This window comes from Mustela nigripes, chromosome 4 (genome assembly GCF_022355385.1).
Source record: "Mustela nigripes isolate SB6536 chromosome 4, MUSNIG.SB6536, whole genome shotgun sequence".
NCBI classification, from domain to species: Eukaryota; Metazoa; Chordata; class Mammalia; order Carnivora; family Mustelidae; genus Mustela; species Mustela nigripes.
In genome coordinates, this window is record NC_081560.1 from 104,973,496 (window position 1) to 104,991,888 (window position 18,393).

General features: G+C 41.5%; 2 protein-coding genes across 17 annotated transcripts in view; one reads left to right on the forward strand and one right to left on the reverse strand.

Annotated features, from left to right (window-relative positions):
* Positions 1-15,867, reverse strand: part of SUGCT (succinyl-CoA:glutarate-CoA transferase) — an 840,768-nt gene extending 824,901 nt beyond the window's left edge. For all 16 annotated transcript variants that reach the window (XM_059397231.1, XM_059397230.1, XM_059397222.1 and 13 more), the window contains exon 1: positions 15,679-15,867. In XM_059397231.1, the coding sequence (XP_059253214.1) occupies positions 15,679-15,778 (100 nt within the window). In that variant the 5' untranslated portion in view covers positions 15,779-15,867. The remainder of the gene's footprint in view (positions 1-15,678) is intronic.
* A 98-nt stretch (positions 15,868-15,965) lies between these two features.
* MPLKIP (M-phase specific PLK1 interacting protein) lies at positions 15,966-18,102 on the forward strand. Its single transcript, XM_059397237.1, has 2 exons — positions 15,966-16,614; positions 17,579-18,102. The coding sequence occupies exons 1-2, from the start codon at positions 16,276-16,278 to the stop codon at positions 17,777-17,779; spliced, it is 540 nt and encodes a 179-aa protein (XP_059253220.1). The 5' UTR covers positions 15,966-16,275; the 3' UTR covers positions 17,780-18,102.
* Positions 18,103-18,393: the final 291 nt, after the last annotated feature.

Genomic DNA, 18,393 nt, shown 5'->3' on the forward strand with positions numbered 1-18,393 from the left:
ATTCAGGTCTCAAGTGTCCTTTATGTGGTTTATTTAGTATCACATTTTCACATTTCTGTGCTTGTTTTGGTGATCCCGCCAGTTAAATTGGCCCCCAAGGGGCGTGTGGATGGCTCAGTCAGTTAAGCGTCTGCCTTCAGCTCAGGTCTTGATCCCAGGGTCCTGGGATTGAGTCCTGCACTGGTTCCTTGCTCAGTGGAGAGCCTGCTTCTCCCTCTGTCCCCACACTGCTCAGGCTTTGTCTCGCTCGCTCAAATAAATAAATAAAATCTTAAAAAAAAAAAAATGGTCCCCAAGAGAGTGGTGGAAGTGCTTGCTATCTGGTGTTTTTAAGTGCAAGAAGACTATAATAAGCTTTTTTTTTTTTTAAGATTTTATTTATTTATTTGTCAGAGAGAGAGAGATCACAAGCATGGAGAGTGGAAGAAGGAGAAGCAGGCTCCTGTTGAGCAGGTAGCCTGATACACGACTTGATCTCAGGGCCCCAAGATCATGACCCGAGCTGAAGGCAGCCACCCAGGTAAACCGCCCCCCCCCCATTTTTTAAGATTTTATTTATTCATTTGCGGAGAGAGAGACAAGAGAGAGCATAAGCTGGTGGAGGGCCAGAGAGAAAGGGAGAAACAGACTCCCTGCTGAGCAGGGAGCCCAACACAGGGGCTCGATCCCAAGAACCCAGGATCATGACCTGAGCTGAAGGCAGATGCTTAACTGACTGAGCCACCCAGGTGCCCCATGGAGAAAATATGTTAGTTGAGCTTTGTTCAAGCATGACTATAACTATAGAAATTATAATGCTATGCACCAAGTTCAAAGTTAATGAAACATCAATATATATTAAATAAGGTGAGTTTAAACAAAAACACACACACTTAACAACATTATGTGTATTTATCAGTGGTCAAAAGTGTGTGACCAGGGGCGCCTGGGTGGCTCAGTGGGCTAAAGCCTCTGCCTTTGGCTCAGATCATGATCCCAGGGTCCTGAGATCGAGCCCCACATCGGGCTCTCTGCTCGGCAGGGACCCTGCTTTCTCCTCTCTCTCTCTCTGCCTGCCTCTCTGCCTACTTCTGATTTCTGTTTGTCAAATGAATAAATAAAAATCTTAAAAAAAAAAAAATGTGTGACCAAAGACTGGCAGGAACTTAATCCTCTATTTCCCCTAAGAGCAATGGTTCAGTATTCACTAACTAGGTGTTCAGTTTATAGAATATAACTACCTCTAATAACAAGAATTACCTATATAAAAGAGGTAAGAAAAAGATTAGTGCTAGCTCAACAAAGGCGGCCTTGACCAGCCCTGGGAAGCATTGAAACAAAATTGAATACCGTCATCAAACATAGTTTGGAAGGGTGGGCAACAGGGAGAGGAAAAGCAAAGGTTTGATAAATTGATTTTAAAATTCATCTTGATGAGTATATGATCAGGAATAGCCCAGAATTTTTTGTGGAAGGAAGAATATTTAGCCTACAAAGTTAAAAAAAAAAAGTAAAATTTTTTAAATATGCTATTAACATCTAAAACAAATGGAGAGAGAAACAGCCATACAAAGAAATGAAAAATTGTTACATAATGAAGAGAAAATCTCAAACCAATGGGAATAGGATAAATTACTTAATAAACAATGTTGGGAAAACTGATTATCCATCTAGAAAAAGAGGAAATGTGACCTACACATAATCCTATTAAGTTCTAAGATCTAAATACAAATTAAATTTTAAGTAAATGAAACCATTAAAACACTGGAAGAAGATGAAAGAAATATGTTACAGTTTTAGGTTGAGGAAAGCTCTTCTTTATCCCCCAAAATTTTGAAATTAAATCATCAAAGTTGATAAGTCTGGCTACATAAAATTTTAAACTCAATACAGTGAAAGATACCATGATTAAACTTAAAAGATAAGTAACAGACTCGAAGGATAGAAAACTTGCAATATATGTAAAAAGCAAAAGGTTTCTACAATATATAAAATAATATTAGAAATCAGTAAGAAAGAGGGGCGCCTAGGTGGCTCAGTTGGTTGTGTCTGCTTCGGTTCAGGTCATGATCCCAGGGTGCAGGATAGAGTCCCACATCTCTCTCTCTCCCCTTCTGACAAATAAATAAATAAATCTTTTTAAAAAATTATATTTAAAAAATCAGTAAGACAGAAAGCCCAATGGAAAAGTACAAGACATATATGAACAGTCAATTCATAGATAAATAAAAATTTCCAGTATGCTACCAAAAAATGTTTATACCAATTTCATTTACAAGCAGAAGATGAAAATTTAAACAGTAAGAATTTTTTTCCTTACCACATTGGCAAGCATTCATAAATTAACACCCAGTATTGGCAAGGGTGTGGTGAAATGGGCACTTTCATACACTGTAGAATGTAAATCACTAATGACTCTGTACTGCAGCAATTTAACACTTCCCATAAAAATTTTAAATGTTGGGGCACCTGGGTGGCTCAGTGGGTTAAAGCCTCTACCTTTGGCTCAGGTCATGATCCCAGGGTTCTGGGATCAAGCCCCGCATCGGGCTCTCTGCTCAGCGGGGAGCCTGCTTCCTCCTCTCTCTCTCTCTGCCTGCCTCTCCGCCTACTTGTGATTTCTGTCTGTCAAATAAATGAATAAAATCTTTAAAAAAAATTTTTTTAAATGTTAAAATCCTTTGACTAGGTTCTCCTGTTGATGGAATATAATTCACAAAAAGATTCCACAACTATGCCTAGACATAGGTAAAACGTTCACTGCAGAACTTGTTTTGATTTTCTGCTGTACTTCAGATGTCTTTCATTCAGCATTGTTACAAATAATTCACATATAATAAATTATACAATTAATTAAGTTTTGCACCTGACTGGCTCAGTGGGCAGAGCATGTAACTCTTGCTCTCAGAGTCTTGAGTTCATGAGTCCAAGTCCCACATTGAGGGTAGAGATTACTTAAGATCAAAAAAATTTTAAGAAAATATTAGTAACAATTAATTCAGTTTTGACAGATACATACACCAGTAAAGTCATGCCCACAATCAAGAAACAGAACTTTCCATCACCTGAAAGTTTCCTCCCGTCTTTTGCAAACTATCTTTCCCTCCAATCCCAGCTGTAGGAAACTACTAATCTGCTTTCTGTTACTACAATTTAGTTTGCATTTTCTAGAATTTTATGTAAATGAAATCATTAAGTAAGGATCCTTTTGTGTTTGGCTTCTTCCATAAAGTATAATAATTTTGGGATTTATTCATGTTGTTGCATTTTTTTAAAGACTTTATTTATTCATTTGAGAGAGGGAATGACAGGATGAGCAGGAGTAGGGGCAGAGGAAATCAAGAGTTGGCTGCTTAACTGATTAAGCCACCCAGGTGCCCCTGTTGTTGCATTTTTATAAGTGAGTAGTAGTCTACTATATTTGTTATCCATTCAACTATTGATGGACATTGAGTTGTTTCCATTTTAAGTGAATCAAGCTGCTATGAACATTCAAGTACAAGTCTTTGTGTGAACATGCTTTAATTTCTCTTGAGTAAATACCTGGTAGAATGGCTGAGTAATACAGTGAGTGTATCTTTAACTTTCTAAGAAACTGCTAAACAGATCTTCCAAGTGTTGTACAACAGAGCATGAGAGTTCTAGATGCTCCACGTCCTTACAACACTGGGAATTGTTATTCTTTTTAATGTTAGTCATTCTAATGGGTAGATAATGTTTCTTGCTGTGGTTTTAATTTGCATTTCCCTGGTGAATAATGTTGAACAAGTTTTCATGTAATAATTGGTCATTCATATACCTTCTTTTGTGAATTGCCCCTCTGTTTAATAATGAAGAAAAATATTAAAAGCAATACAAAAATCCAACAAGAGGTGAAATGTTAAATAAGCACTGGCACATTGTTACAATACACTCTCAAGTAGATACTAAGAAAAAGAGACAGATTTATATATCCTGACATGAAAAGTTGACCCAAGATACATTTCTAAATTAAAAAATAAAATCAAATTATAGAATAGGATGTATAATATGATCCTATTTTGTTAATATATAAATACATATATTTGAATATATAATAACATTAAGAGTGTATATTGGTAGGGGCACCTGGGTCACTCAGTCAGTTAAGCAAACCAACTCTTGATTTTGGCTCAGGTCATGATCTCAGGGTCATGATAGAGGACCAGTGTAGAGCCTGCTTAAGAGTCTCTCTCTCCCTCTCCCTCCCCCACCCGTTGTTCATGCATATGTGAGCTCGCTCTCTCTCTCTCTCCCTAAATAAAAATAATAATAATAAATGTTGGTACTTGTAGGAGCATTCATAAAATTCTATCAGTGGTTAAATCTTGGGAAAAGAATTTATTGAGAACTTTTACCAGCTAAATTATATATTTCTGTAATTTTGCTTACTCTGATTATGCTTCTAATCAGCAAAAAGAAGACAAAAAGCAAAAAATGAAAACATAACGACTCAACAAAATTAGAAAAATACTTTCAACAATAAAAAACATAAAAAGACCTCAGATACGAGAAAATATTTTGACATTAGGAATGAATATACAAGTAATTCTTCTTGTTGCATAGATCTTCAAAAGTACTGGTCATCTGTACTCAGATCTCTTTTTAGGACCCCTGTTTTATTTGAAATGATGCGTGAAATACGTTTAGGGGTCTCTTCATCCCATACATCTCATTTCATTACAAATCTATTAAGAGAACTCTACATTTCACTACCAATGCCAACTCACAGCCATAATTAGTAAAACTTTGTTTAGTGAAGCAAAAACTTTTAAACTGAACTCTTTTCACATCAGGCAATTTTACTTGTATTATTTGAGAAGACAGATAATACAAGTAAATAATACAAGATAACTACCAGACAGAGAACTTCCAGAGCACACTGAAGTCAAATGAATGAGTTTTACACAGTGAAAAGCATGAACGCTGGAGACTGACTAGATTCAATTTTCTGCCCCAGGACTTACCCCCCACTGGCCTTCAAGATCACTTCACTTCTCTTAAACTTGTTTCCTCATTTGAAACACCTAAATCATAGAGTTTGCAAGGGTTAAATGAGATGTATATAAAGTATAAAGATGTATATAAAGATGTATATAAAGTGTTCAGCACACTTTTTGGCATATGGTAACTCCCTACTAAAAGTTTCCTTTTGTCATTATTATCACTATCATACATGTATTACATATAGTCACACCACCTATTAAAGTAAATAACTTATTCCAAATGTTAAAACAAGAAAAGAAAAACATGGGGCGCCAGGGCAGCTCAGGGGGTTGGGCCTCTGCCTCTGGCTCAGGTCATGATCTCAGGGTCGTGGCATCGAGCCCCGCATCGGGCTCTCTGCTCAGCAGGGAGCCTGCTTCACCCTCTCTCTCTCTGCCTGCCTCTCTGCCTACTTGTGATCTCTGTCAAATGAATGAATACAATCTTAAAAAAAAAAAAAAGGAAAAGAAAATAAAACCACATGATTGTTTGAAGAAACAGAAATAAACATGACTCTCAATACCCTATACTTAAGAAGGATATCTACACACCCCTATTTTGCCAGTTTGTGAAAGAAAAGAATAAGCTGGATGGGAATAAAGGGTGATTATAAGAGGAAAAACAGTTGGAAGGGGCATCAGTTGTTAATTTGTTGTGATCTATTAAGCAGCTTGTATACCGCTCTATCTTATTTAGCCTCTAGGAGTAAAAGCTATTATAAGGATACAGCTGAGCAATCACGCAAAGAAGTATAATTATAACAAAGGCGCCATCAATTCTATGCTTGCCAGAGCTGCTTCTAAGTCTCCCCTCGTATTTGGCCTTAAGGTTTCCAGGACACAAACAAACTTAAGCAGACTAGAGTAGACATAATTGACAGATGCCCACCTAAGTGGCTCATCTGTGTGACAGCAATCATGGCATCCCTCCCCACTGTACTAGCCAACATTAAAAAAGGAAAAAAAAAGTCATAAAACTGATCAAATATTATGTCAAATAGAACATGTAATATACACTAAAAGGATTTTTTAATTTGATATTTTACAGAGAACTTAACTACCAGAGCTTAGGAGTAAGAAAGCAGGATAGACATCTTCTCAATGCATGTTCTCTAAATCTGCTGAAGCTTTATTTAGGATAGTTAGCAGGATGTTCTCTCTCTATCATGGGTTAGAAGTCTTGGAAAAAAGCTCTGTTCCTAACAGTATAGTTTGACAGGTATCTGTAGGAGTTTAGAGTACTTTAAAAATTAGTATCCACTGGAAGACATTCCGAGGAAAGTAGAATTTCGGAGCTGTAAAAAGGTGGAGTGGGAGTGATGCTCAAGTTGCAAGGCGATCACACAGAGACCACCAGAGAGTAGTTAGGTGGGTAATTACTTACAAGAACTTATAGCTGACATCCTATTTCTTTTTTTTTTTTTAAGATTTTATTTATTTATTTGACAGAGAGAGATCACAAGTAGGCAGAGAGGCAGGCAGAGAGAGAGAGAGGGAAGCAGGCTCCCTGCTGAGCAGAGAGCCAGATGCGGGACTCGATCCCAGGACCCTGAGATCATGACCTGAGCTGAAGGCAGCAGCTTAACCCACTGAGCCACCCAGGCGCCCCCATCCTATTTCTTAACAATTGTCCTTCACCCGTAAGAACTCCACTATTTCTGTGGGATTTGCAATCAAACAGGTCTTGGAACTGTTGGATGCCACTATTTTAAGGAAAACTTGAAGAGTTTATAGAAAGAATGATGTAAAAAGATCAGAAAGGGGGCTTTTGAGTCATGAGTAAACCATGCACAACCAAAATACAAGTCAGTGCCAATCCAAAATCCCTCTGTTCTTCCACACTTCCCAACTTTCTCTTGCAGTTAGATTGGGGTCCAATACCTGGGGTCTGGCCAATGAAATGAACAGGCACAAGTAACAAAAGCCATTTTAGGCCCGACCCTTAAAAATACTGCATGAAATCCTCCGGGCTTCTCTTCTCACACTACCGTGACCTTGGAGGCTGCAAGTTACAAAGAGTGAAGTTAGATGTCCAAAAAAGATGTTTTTATTGTATTAAGCCACGAAGATCATGGGCTAATTTGTACTGCAACACAACCAAGCCTACTGTGACTACTAGAGATCCCAGCATTGGAGGAGAAAAATGGTAGCCTCGAGGCAATGTCACAGCATCAAAGCTAACAACTGATAAGTCCATTTCAGGGGAATTGTTTTACTGTCCCTTGAGATTTGGGGAAACTTTCTACGAGATACATCAATCATTTTAAAGAAATCAATTTCCAGGTTTTCAACTTCCATACATCTTCTTGCCTAAAATTAATCAGCCTACAACTAAGCCTTCTTTCACAACCCTTCTGCCCACTAGGCTAAAGAAAAGTATATTCCCTACACATCTCAGATCTTACTCTCACTTTAGTTATTATAAAATGTATTTTAAGCAATAAACATTTTTAAATATCAACTTATATGCAAGGGATTGTTTTTTCAGTCCTTTAGGAGTTGGACCACTACTATAGATTGGTATGTGGAAAGGTGGAACACTACCAATTTATAGACCACGTAAATCAATTTAGAGTTATAGAATTTATAACCAGAAGTCAGAAAGCCAGAGGAAAAAAAAAGTCAATGTTCAGGACTCATTAATGGGCCATCCTGAAGTTAACTACTCAGATGATCAAAGTGGCTGAACCAGGAACTAGTGGAGCAAATGATAGTTACTAACTATTGAAAATGAGTGCTCACAAACCCCAGGGGCTCCTTGAACTCAACGTTGGTGGTGTGGCTGTCCTCTGCGAGAAGACTAACCAAATGTAAGTTCTTTGCACAAATTAGAAAAAGGCATCTCCTTCTAGAGAACTGGCAAAACAGGGCTCCTCTAGGTTGTTGATGAAACACTATCATTATGTGTTGATGGTGTTGAGGAAAATTGTCATTTAATCACAGCAAAGAAAAAAATGTGTATGCAAGGAGTCGGGGGACGTTGCAGTGTTAGACTGTGAATAGGATGAGCTCTCGTTTAACACACAAAAAAGGTATTGATTCCTATTTTACAAAACACTGCAAATATTTAACTAAGAGGAATAGAGGGGAAGGGAAGGCAAAGGAAGGCACAGCCTGGAGAAAGTGTGTGGGGTGGACATACATGTGAAAAAGAATATGTTTTACAATTGGATTTGTTTTTCGTTTTTTAAATATTTTATTTATTTATTTGACAGACAGAGATCACAAGTAGGCAGAGAGGCAGGCAGAGAGAGGGGGAAGCAGGCCCCCTGCCAAGCAGGAAGCCCGATATGGGGCTTGATCCCAGGACCCTGGGACCATGACCTGAGCCGAAGGCAGAGGCTTTAACCCACTGAGCCACCCAGGGGCCCCTGATTTGTTTTAACAGCTTCCAGTGGGTAATTCTGAAGGGCAGAAGAAAGGTCTAGAGAGAATTTAGAGTGCTTCCATGTGAGGATCTATGAAACCCTCCCAGAAACTTCTCTTCAAGTAGTAGGGATAAAAATTATTCTTCAAGACTTTAGTTTTGGGGAATGGATAAGGGAAAGCAAAGAGCATGTTTGCAAGTACAGAGGCAGGCCTAGCATGTGTTCATGTTACAAACTCTTCAATACTGTTAATACCAAATATCAAATTGTGCATATATACTGGCACCAGCAGTATACGAAAATGGTATACATTCTCCATTATCTTCCATGACCCTGGATATGATCTCTTGGTTTTGTGGGATTTTTTTTTTTACTTGTTTGTTGTAAATTTGACAGTTAAAAATTTGCATGCCACTGTCATTTTAATTTGCATTTAATGACTTCTGAAATCAAATTCTGAAAGTTTTTCATATTTGCTCTTATAAATTACTCTCTTCTTCTTCTCTTATAAATTATTCTTATAAATTCTCTTGTAAATTATCTTGCCCCATATTGCTAAGCCGCATTTATCTTATTACTGATTTGTATGGATTCTTTCTGGAGAAAGAATATTAACTTTTTATCATTCACATTTTATGAAAATAACTTTTCCCTATCTCTTGTTTGCCTTCTGACTTATATTGGAATTTCGCTTTCAAAAAAATCATTTTACTTTCCGCCTCTGGTACTGTATCAGGATTCCTCAAGATTACCCACAACTCCAGGGTGCCTGGGTGGCTCAGTGGGTTAAGCCTCTGCCTTTGGCTCCGGTCATGATCCCAGGGTCCTGAGATCAAGCCCCGCATCGGGCTCTGTGCTCAGTGGAGAGCCTGCTTCCCTCTCTCTCTGCCTGCCTCTCTGCCTACTTGTGATCTCTGTCTGTCAAATAAATAAATAAATCTTAAAAAAAAGAAAGAAAGAAAGAAAAGAAAAGACTACCCACAATTCCAGGTTACCTGAGTGGCTCATCTTAAGCGTCTGCCTTCAGGCCAAGATCTCAGAGTCCTGAGATAGAGCCCAGCATCAAGGCTCCCTGCTCAGTGGCAGCCTGCTTTCTCCCTCTCCCACTACCCCTGCTTATGTTCCCTCTCTCTCGCTGTATCTCTGTCAAATAAATAAATAAAATCTTTAAAAATTAAAGAAATTTAAAATTAAAAAAAAAAAGACTACCTACACTTCCAGGGATTTGTTAAAAGGATTCACAGGACTCAGCATACAGTTGTATTTGTGACTAAGGTTTATTGCAGCAAAATGATATATGACAGGATCAGCAACAGAAAAAGACAGGTAGGGTCTAGAAAAATCCATGTACAGGCTTCTTATGTTCTCTTCCTTCTGTGGAGGGCCACATCGAGCAGCTTTTTTCTCCAGAAACAAACAAACAAAAAGGCAACAAGTCCAATGCTTCTGCTCAGGGAAATCTTATTACAAACTCAGAATCTAAGGTTTTCACTGAGTGCTATTCACATAGATATGCTCTGCTTCCCAGTCTTTCCAGACTCAGAGGAAAAGTAGGTTCACCATAAATCACAAGGATTGTACAAACTATCTAGCCACCCTTATTAATTAGGAAGCAGTTCAAGTCCCAAGTTTCCAGATGCCATCCAAGGGCTAAACTTCTAAGATGGTCCTTCTAAAGACAGCAGCTTCAGGGCTGCCAGGGTGGCTTAGTCAGTTAAGTGTCCAACTCTTGATTTCGGCTCAGGTCATGATCTCAGAGAGCTAAGATTTAGCCCTGCATCAAGCTCCAAGATGGGCCTGGAGACTGCTTGAGACTCTCTCTCTCCCTCTATCCTTCCCACTTTCTCTCTCAAAAAATAAATATGTTAACTCTTCTGCACAGGTACAATGTTTTCACAAACCTAGATCACCTAAATGCTCATGTATAGGTGGGTTTCCCATTTAAAAAGCTTCTATTTTATTTAAAGACTTATTTTTTTCTATTTAAATATTAAAAGTTGCTTCTTGGATAGCAATTAATATTTTTTCTTGCTTTCTATTTTCTTAACACTTCAGGTTACCTACAAAATGTCTGTATTTTTATAATTGGAAAAGTACAAATATACAACTTCCGGTGAAAATAAAATTTTAGTTTTTAATTTCAAAATAAAAATTTGTGTCTCAAAAACAATAATTATACTCTTACATTCTCCTTCATATTGAAGTATTCTGTCTACAATTTTATTCACAATGAAAATTTTTATAAGCGTGAGTTAATGCTTCAACACCTGTGTTACACCTGAGTAAAGAATATTGGTCTACAGAGCATCCGCCTTCAGCTTAGGTTATGATCCTGGGATCCTGGGATCCTGGGATCAAGCCCCTATGTCGGGCTCCCTGCTCAGTGGGGAGACTGCTTCTCTGTCTCCTGCTCCCCTTGCTTGGGCTCACTCTGGCTCTGTTAAAAAAAATAAAATCTTTAAAAATATATATTTAAGGGCCCCCTGGGTGGCTCAGTTGTTAAGTGTCTGCCTACGGCTCAGGTCATAATCCCAGGGTCCTGGGATAAACCTCACACCCTGCTCCCTGCTAATTAGCAGGGGGCTTGCTTCTCCCTCTCCCAATCCCCCTGCTTACGTTCCCTCTCTCACTGTCTCTCTCTCTCTGTGTCAAATAAATAATTATTTAAAATATATATGTATTTTTTTAAAAGAATATTAGCCTACAAATAAGTAATCATGTAAAAAAAACAGTTCACCAGTGCGTGACTACCACAGACCATGCATACATGCTTAGAGTTGAAAAGAAGATGATCATCAGTGAAGTTTGGCTCTCAGAGACTCCTGAGAACAAGTTGCTTCTAATACTTGCTTTATCATTGAAAATATTATGTAGGTGATAGTTAAGTGATCCACTGTGTTCAGTATAGACCTAACCCTATAAATGACTGAATTAATCACATCCCAGAGATACACTGATGTTTTTACTACTAGAAGTCTTTAACATGAAACAGCTAACAGGACCTCTATAAGAAAAATTGAAATAATCTGAAAGTTTCAGGAAATACCAAGGTAAATATATTCTAAGTACACATATACATATAAATTATTAAATATACTCTCCTATAAAACAAAATGTCTTATATCAAAACATGTTTTTAATATTTACATGTATGCATTTTTTAGCCTGAGAGTAAACACAAGGTTCTGGAGTAGAGATCAGAGTTATTCTTACCTACACCAAAAAATGTATACCACTTTTCCCACACCTAATATGTCACAGGCATCCTATAGCGAGCCAGTTGGTTAGGCCTGTATATACAGGGGTTGAATCATAGGGAAGGGCCCCAAAACTATCATAGCTGCCCAAACGCTACTTTCCCAGAGAAAGGCAGAAAAAAAGCTAATCTTCCTAATGGAAGCAAATTCTCCTTAGAAGAGAGAAGGTCTCAGAGTTCTTACCCTTTGGAATGTAAATAAATGTCTCTTGAGGGAAGATTAACTTCACAGGGTTTACAATCTCAATCTTGAATGTGTCTCAGGCTCTGAGTTTTATAACCCTTTGAAAGAAGAAACAAACTTCCTGGGCATTCTCTAACAATCTAATCTCTTAACAATCTTTTAACTTCTAAGTCTCGCCCTTTAACCCAAGTTCTAGTTTTCTTGGCTTACAAAGCTGTGACCATACAGAAACATGAAAATATACACTTCGTGATTAATACACAGTAAAATGAACCAAAACATTTATATTTGCAGCCCTTGTCAATATTTGACACCTCCTAAAATATTTGACACCATTTCTGGAGAGCCCTAGGGAATTCCTCAGAGTTGCCCCAGAAGCCTCTTTTGAGGGGGGCATTTAGAAGTGCAGAGTGAGCAGAACTCTGAAACCCCAATTCCTGCTTCAAATACATCCCATCTGCTCTCAAATTTTGGGCTTCCAATAATGTTCTTTGAAGATAAGGCGCTCTCGGGGCGCCTGGATGGCTCAGTGGGTTAAGCCGCTGCTTTCAGCTCAGGTCATGATCTCAGAGTCCTGGGATCGAGTCCCGCATCGGGCTCTCTGCTCAGCAGAGAGCCTGCTTCCCTCTCTCTCTCTCTGCCTGCCTCTCCATCTACTTGTGATTTCTCTCTGTCAAATAAATAAATAAAATCTTTAAAAAAAAAAAAAAAAAAAGATAAGGCGCTCTCTCTCTCTCTCTATATATATATATATATTTGAAATCCCCTTGGCAGGGGTGGTACCCACCAAAAACTCCTGGGCAACCTAAATAAAAATCCTGTCTTATAAAAATACACATGGTTTCATTTATGTCTACACTTAAATTTTCTTGATGTGGTGCTCTTATTTGCATTAATGTGAAACCTAATGAAACACAGAACACCACAAAGTTAATCAATTATTTCTGGGGCTCCAGATATAGTTCACAGGTACTCAGAAAGTTCCTGATGTTCTGCTTGTTGATGTCCTATGTATACAATGCCACTTGAAAAAGAGTACCTAAACACTAGTAGTGTCTTCCGTGAAAGCACTGTCCTATGCAGTATCCTGTTTTCTATTACTGATCCTCCCTAAACAGTGCTGTAATTCTCTTTCGGGAGGGAACCAAAACCTCTGTTGCTCACAAAAATAAGAGGTGCCCTTTTCATGGGACTCAGAGTTCAAGGAGCAGCCACTGTACTCTCATATCCACCACCCCAGTTCCTCACTTTTCTACTTCCAGGTAACCCAACATAAAACTTCCTCCCCCTCCCTTCACCTCTCTTCCCCTGCACTCAACACCATACAAAAAGACTGAATACAAATAGATGCCTCAGACCCACCAGTTCAGGCACCCAGATTGCAATTCCCACACTGACACATGGGAAGATTCTAGAGACATTTATAAAAATTCAATATTAAGGTTATACGTGCTAGTCCCTAAATCTAAAATAATACACTATACAGCACTTCCAAAATTTTACAGTGTTTCTCTACTGCACTTTTTTAAAGATTTTATTTATTTGAGAGAGAGAAAGCAGAAGCAGGAGGAGCAGCAAAAGGAGAGGGAGAAGCAGGCTCCCCACTGAACAGGGAGCTTGATGGCAGGTTTGATTCTAGGACCTTGGAATCATGACCTGACCCTAAGGCAGATGCTTAACTGACTGAGCCACCCAGACGCCTCTAACTATTGCATTTTCCAAAGGTTAGACTGGGAGGCTCAGTCAACTGGGCATCTGTCTTCAGTTCAGGTCACGATCCCAGGGTCCTGGATGGCGCCCTGTGTCCCAGGCTTCCTGATCAGTAGGGAGTCTGTTGCTCCCTCTGAAACCTCCCCCCAGCTCAGGCTTCTGGTAGCGCCTGCACAGACACGCGTGCAATCCCTCTCTCTCAAATAAATAAATAAAAATCTTAAAAAAAAAAAAAAGAAAAAGAAAAAGAAAAAGGACAGACTTATTGTCAATTCATATATCTTTACTTAAGGGGAAAAAAAAATCTCCTGGGATTCAAGAAACCTGAGTGCTCATTGCACCTCTGCTTGTTGTGTGAACTTAAGCTAGTAACTTAACTTCTTTTGGCCTGGTTCTCATCTCTAAAAGGGCAAATTGCCTATTCTCAGAAGTGATCCAAGTGGGATTCGGAGTTTTCATATAATTATTAACTCTCCTGGGACGCCTGGGTGGCTCAGATGGTTGGCGTCTTACTTGGCTCAGGCCTTGATCTCAGAGTCCTGGGATAGAGCCCTGCACCAGGCTCCCTGATCAGTGGGGAATTTGCTTCTCCCTCTGACCCTCCACCACGGTCTTATTTTCTCTCTCTCACTCTCTCTCTCAAATAAATAAAATCTTAAAAAAAAAAAAAAAAAGAATTAACTCTCAACACTTCTATATCCCTGCAAACCTGATGAAGGGTACACTGTTATGTATAATCTACCTGTCAAAAATTCTGACTGTACTTCTTTCCTTCCCCCATTTCTAATGGAAGTTCCCATGTGTAGAAGACAGCAAGATCAGTACAGGAAAGAACATTCTAGAAGTGTAGGCCAAGTAAAAAGACAACATACCGTATTTTAATCAATTCTGCAAATCAATTGCCAGTTACAAAAAAAAAATTAACAAAAGTAATTTTGGTCCCCATCGCCTTCATTTTTCACCTCTACCCAAAAAAGATTGGTTGGTGATATGAAAGGTAAGACAAGAGAAAATCACTGAACCATAATGATGTGACCGACCCCATGGTTCATTCGATCAATATTTGAGTGCCCAACTACCTGGCATTAAGCTAAGCACCAAGACAACGCCCAAAGGCTAAATTTTGGGGCGATACAGAGAAATAAACACTGAAGTGGATCATCTGGGGTCCTCACGCCCTACGCGCTTCACGAAGCCTTCCTTGAAGGCATTATCCTGACTTGATGGATTCTACAACTGCGTCGACAGGAGAACTGAGGTGAACAGAATTCCCTCAGAATAACCGAAAGCCATTGGTGTCTCCGCTCCCCGAGGAGGATCCAAGCTGAGAACACATCGCACTTCAGCTGGCCTTGTCCCCAAGCACGTGTCACACGACAGCGAGGAGCGGCTCTCCGCCACCCACCGGACTGTGATCTCAGGAGTCCCAAAGCTCTTCAGGATTCTGTTTCCCACAAGCTGATTCCACGAGTCACACGGGACCATCGTCCCCAAGCTCCGAGGGAGTCCACAAAGTGCTATAAAACGGCCATAACTTTAAATCGCAGCCCTAAATAAAGTTCTGGGACAGGTGTCTGGTACCACAGCGTGTCTTATTAGACATCAGGTGTCATGCTTGGATTAGCACGTGTGTCTCTAACCGAAAGTCTGCGAAACAGTCAGGATTTCAGAGCTTCGGTCAAAGTGTGCTCTTCGGGAATCAGCGTCCGCGCGCCTGAGCTCCCCCCCACCCCGCTCCCCCGCTCCGAGTAACGAGAACAGGGAAGGAGTCGAGTCCGGCAGGAGTTCCCTCGGCCTCTCCCCCGTCCCGCAGAGCTGTGCTCGGAAGTCCGCTCTGCAATGCGGCCGGGGCACCTTCTCAGAGTGTGTTGAACTCGGGACATGAGGCAGGGCAGGGGGAAGGGGCCGAGGCGAGCCCAGGACGACCGCGCTGGGGCGCGAGCTCTCCGCCCCCGACCCGGACGCCGAGCAGGGTGACCCCGGGGCGGCCGAGGTGCGGGGCCAGGCACACCGCGGGGTCACCGAGCGAGGGCCCCGAGAGGCGGGAAAGGCCACAGGGTGGGCTGTGGGGGCAGGAGACGCTACGGGACAGCGCGGGTGCTCGCCCCAAGGCGCCGCCGGAGGGGGAGACCGCGGCCGGAGTCCCCTTCGCCGCCCGGACCGCGTCTCGGAGGGTACCTGACTGCGGGCGGCCGGTCCACAAACCCCTCCCACGGCCCGGGCCGAAGAGAAGGCGGGTTCTCCGCAGAGCCGCGACCCTCGCCAGCGTCGCCAGCATCGCGCGCCTCTCAGATAGCCTAGTCCCGGCGTGAGGAGAGAGTGCAGCGCGCGCCGCCCGCGGCTCGCCGCCACAGGGGGCGCCCGAGAGCAAACCAGGCCCCGCCCTCCCGCCTAGTGGGCGGGGCCTCGCCGGGCAGTGCTTGCGCGTTTAGTGCTTTCCGGGCGGCTGCTTCCAGTTCGTGCTGTGGTTCGGTTAGTCGGTCCCGAGCAGGCGGCGCAAGACCATAAATGCCTTTATTTGCTGCAGCCGCGTTCGGCTTTTGTCCTTTTTCTTTCTCTTGCCTTTATTTAAATCTGCTTGATCTCTGCCCAATTCAGTAACCCACTTCTACCGTGCGCCTGCCAGAACCTTTGTGAGGCCGGAACCAATATGCTGTGCCTCGATGGCGGCCGGAGGACTGTTTTGGCCAGGACCACCAAGTCTGTGAGAAGGGTTGGTCGGGACAGTTCCGGCGGGAGAAGGCGGCGGTGAGGTCCTCGTCTTCGTCTCCTGAGATGCACCGACAGAGTTTTCGACCCCCGACTCCTCCCTACCCCGGCGCGGGTGTAGGAGGTTGGGGTAGCGGGAGCAGCTTCCGGGGTACCCCGGGCGGAGGCGGACCGCGGCCGCCCTCCCCTCGGGACGGGTACGGGAGTCCGCACCACACGCCGCCGTACGGGCCCCGGTCTAGGCCCTACGGGAGCAGCCACTCTCCGCGACACGGCGGCAGCTTCCCGGGGGGCCGATTCGGGTCTCCGTCCCCTGGCGGCTACCCTGGCTCCTACTCCAAGTCCCCCGCGGGGTCCCAGCAGCAATTCGGCTACTCCCCAGGGCAGCAGCAGACCCACCCCCAGGTAATAATAGCCAGCGTTTGCCGAGCTCTTACTGTATGGCAGGCATGGTACTAATAATAATCCCTTTACACGGGTTATTTTGTCTGATCCTCTATGAGGTGAGATACTATTGTTGGCCCTGTTTTGCAGATGAGTAAACTGAGGCTGAGAGAGAAGTTAAGTAACTTACTGTAGGTGAGCGTAGGCAGCAGAGCACTTGCGGTTTCTCGAGCCCGCGCGCTTTGGACTAGGACACCGCGGTGCCTGCGCACACTTCCCTGACTCCTGTCCTTGCCAGCGATCGTGCCGGTTCGCCGGGGTAAATTCCCTCCGACGGGTAGAACGAATGACCTCCCAGCGTAGAGCTCTCTGGGTTGTAGGGTTAGAGACTGGTGCCGTTTTCCCACTACTGGCCCACTGTTTTGGCGTGGGCGGGTGGGGGGAGGGGAGCTTCGGACTACACCGGCTTCTGCTCCAGGTCTTCTAGGGAAAAATCGGTGCTTTTTGGAAGTTTCCCGTTACTCTCCGTGAACACAGGAGGCCGAGGGAGTGTTTCCGGTGTGCCTAGGATTCGTGTGATTTAAAACTTAAACGGTTTTCTGCTTTCCATTGTGCTAAACCAACCCCACCCCTTTTGAGTCTGGAGCTAAGTAGATAAAATTGCATAGGATGGAATTTGGAAGCCGCAGGGTTGAAGCACAGTTCGTTATTTCATCACCAGTTCTGCAGAGTTGCTACATTAGAAATCAGAAAGTATTTGAGCTTTCAAAATGGAATTATTAATAAACGAGTATGTCAAATTGGCTTAAATACTTTTACAAACAAAAACACTAGATTAAAAGAAGAATGGACTTTGCAGTTGAACATGCTTGGGTTCAAAATAACTTTTAACTAGCAGTGTGATCCCCACTAGCTTTAAAAAAAAAAAAAAAGTGCCAATTATCTCTACAAAACATTTTTTTAACTGATGATTTTTTTTCTAAAGGGTTCTCCAAGGACATCTACACCATTTGGATCAGGGCGTGGTAGAGAAAAAAGAATGTCTAATGAGTTGGAAAATTATTTCAAGCCTTCAATGCTTGAAGACCCTTGGGCTGGCCTAGAACCAATATCTGTAGTGGATATTAACCAGCAATACAGCAATACTCAAACATTCACAGGCAAAAAAGGAAGATACTTTTGTTAACATTTCTGAAATTCACCCGGAAGCTTCATGTGTCAGGAACATCTTGGACAAAACTTTTACTCCTGTAATTAAGTTGAACCCTAAGATGGTGACTTTGAATAATTAGTTCAGTCTTCTTGGTATTTTTCATCTTATCAAGTATTGTTGAGATTAGAGAAGACATACAGTAGAGTAATTTGCAATATTTAGCTCTTTGGAAGTGCCTACCACATTTTAGAAGATTCACAGTTTCCAAATATTTAACGTTCATGGTTATATAATGGACATTTGTCTTTCAGTGGTTTTCCAATGTTTTAAAATAAAACATTTCATCTTTCTAGATATATTGTGGTTTTGTCATATGCTAAAGAAGTAGAATTATTAAAATATTGCCTGTAATCACTTGCTTAGCATTCATAGGTAAATATTTTGCATACTACTTTTGAAAATGAAATAAACCATCCTTAGAGATACAGACAGTTATATATTTGTTCACAGGGAAAGAGGGTGAATGAAGAGAACAGAAAAGAATTCTATTCACATTTATTATAACCATTGTTCTTTGTGCATATTTTATGTAATGCTTTTGTAAATGCATTGAAACTTGAAAGTCACAGAAACCCACTTAAAGGGTA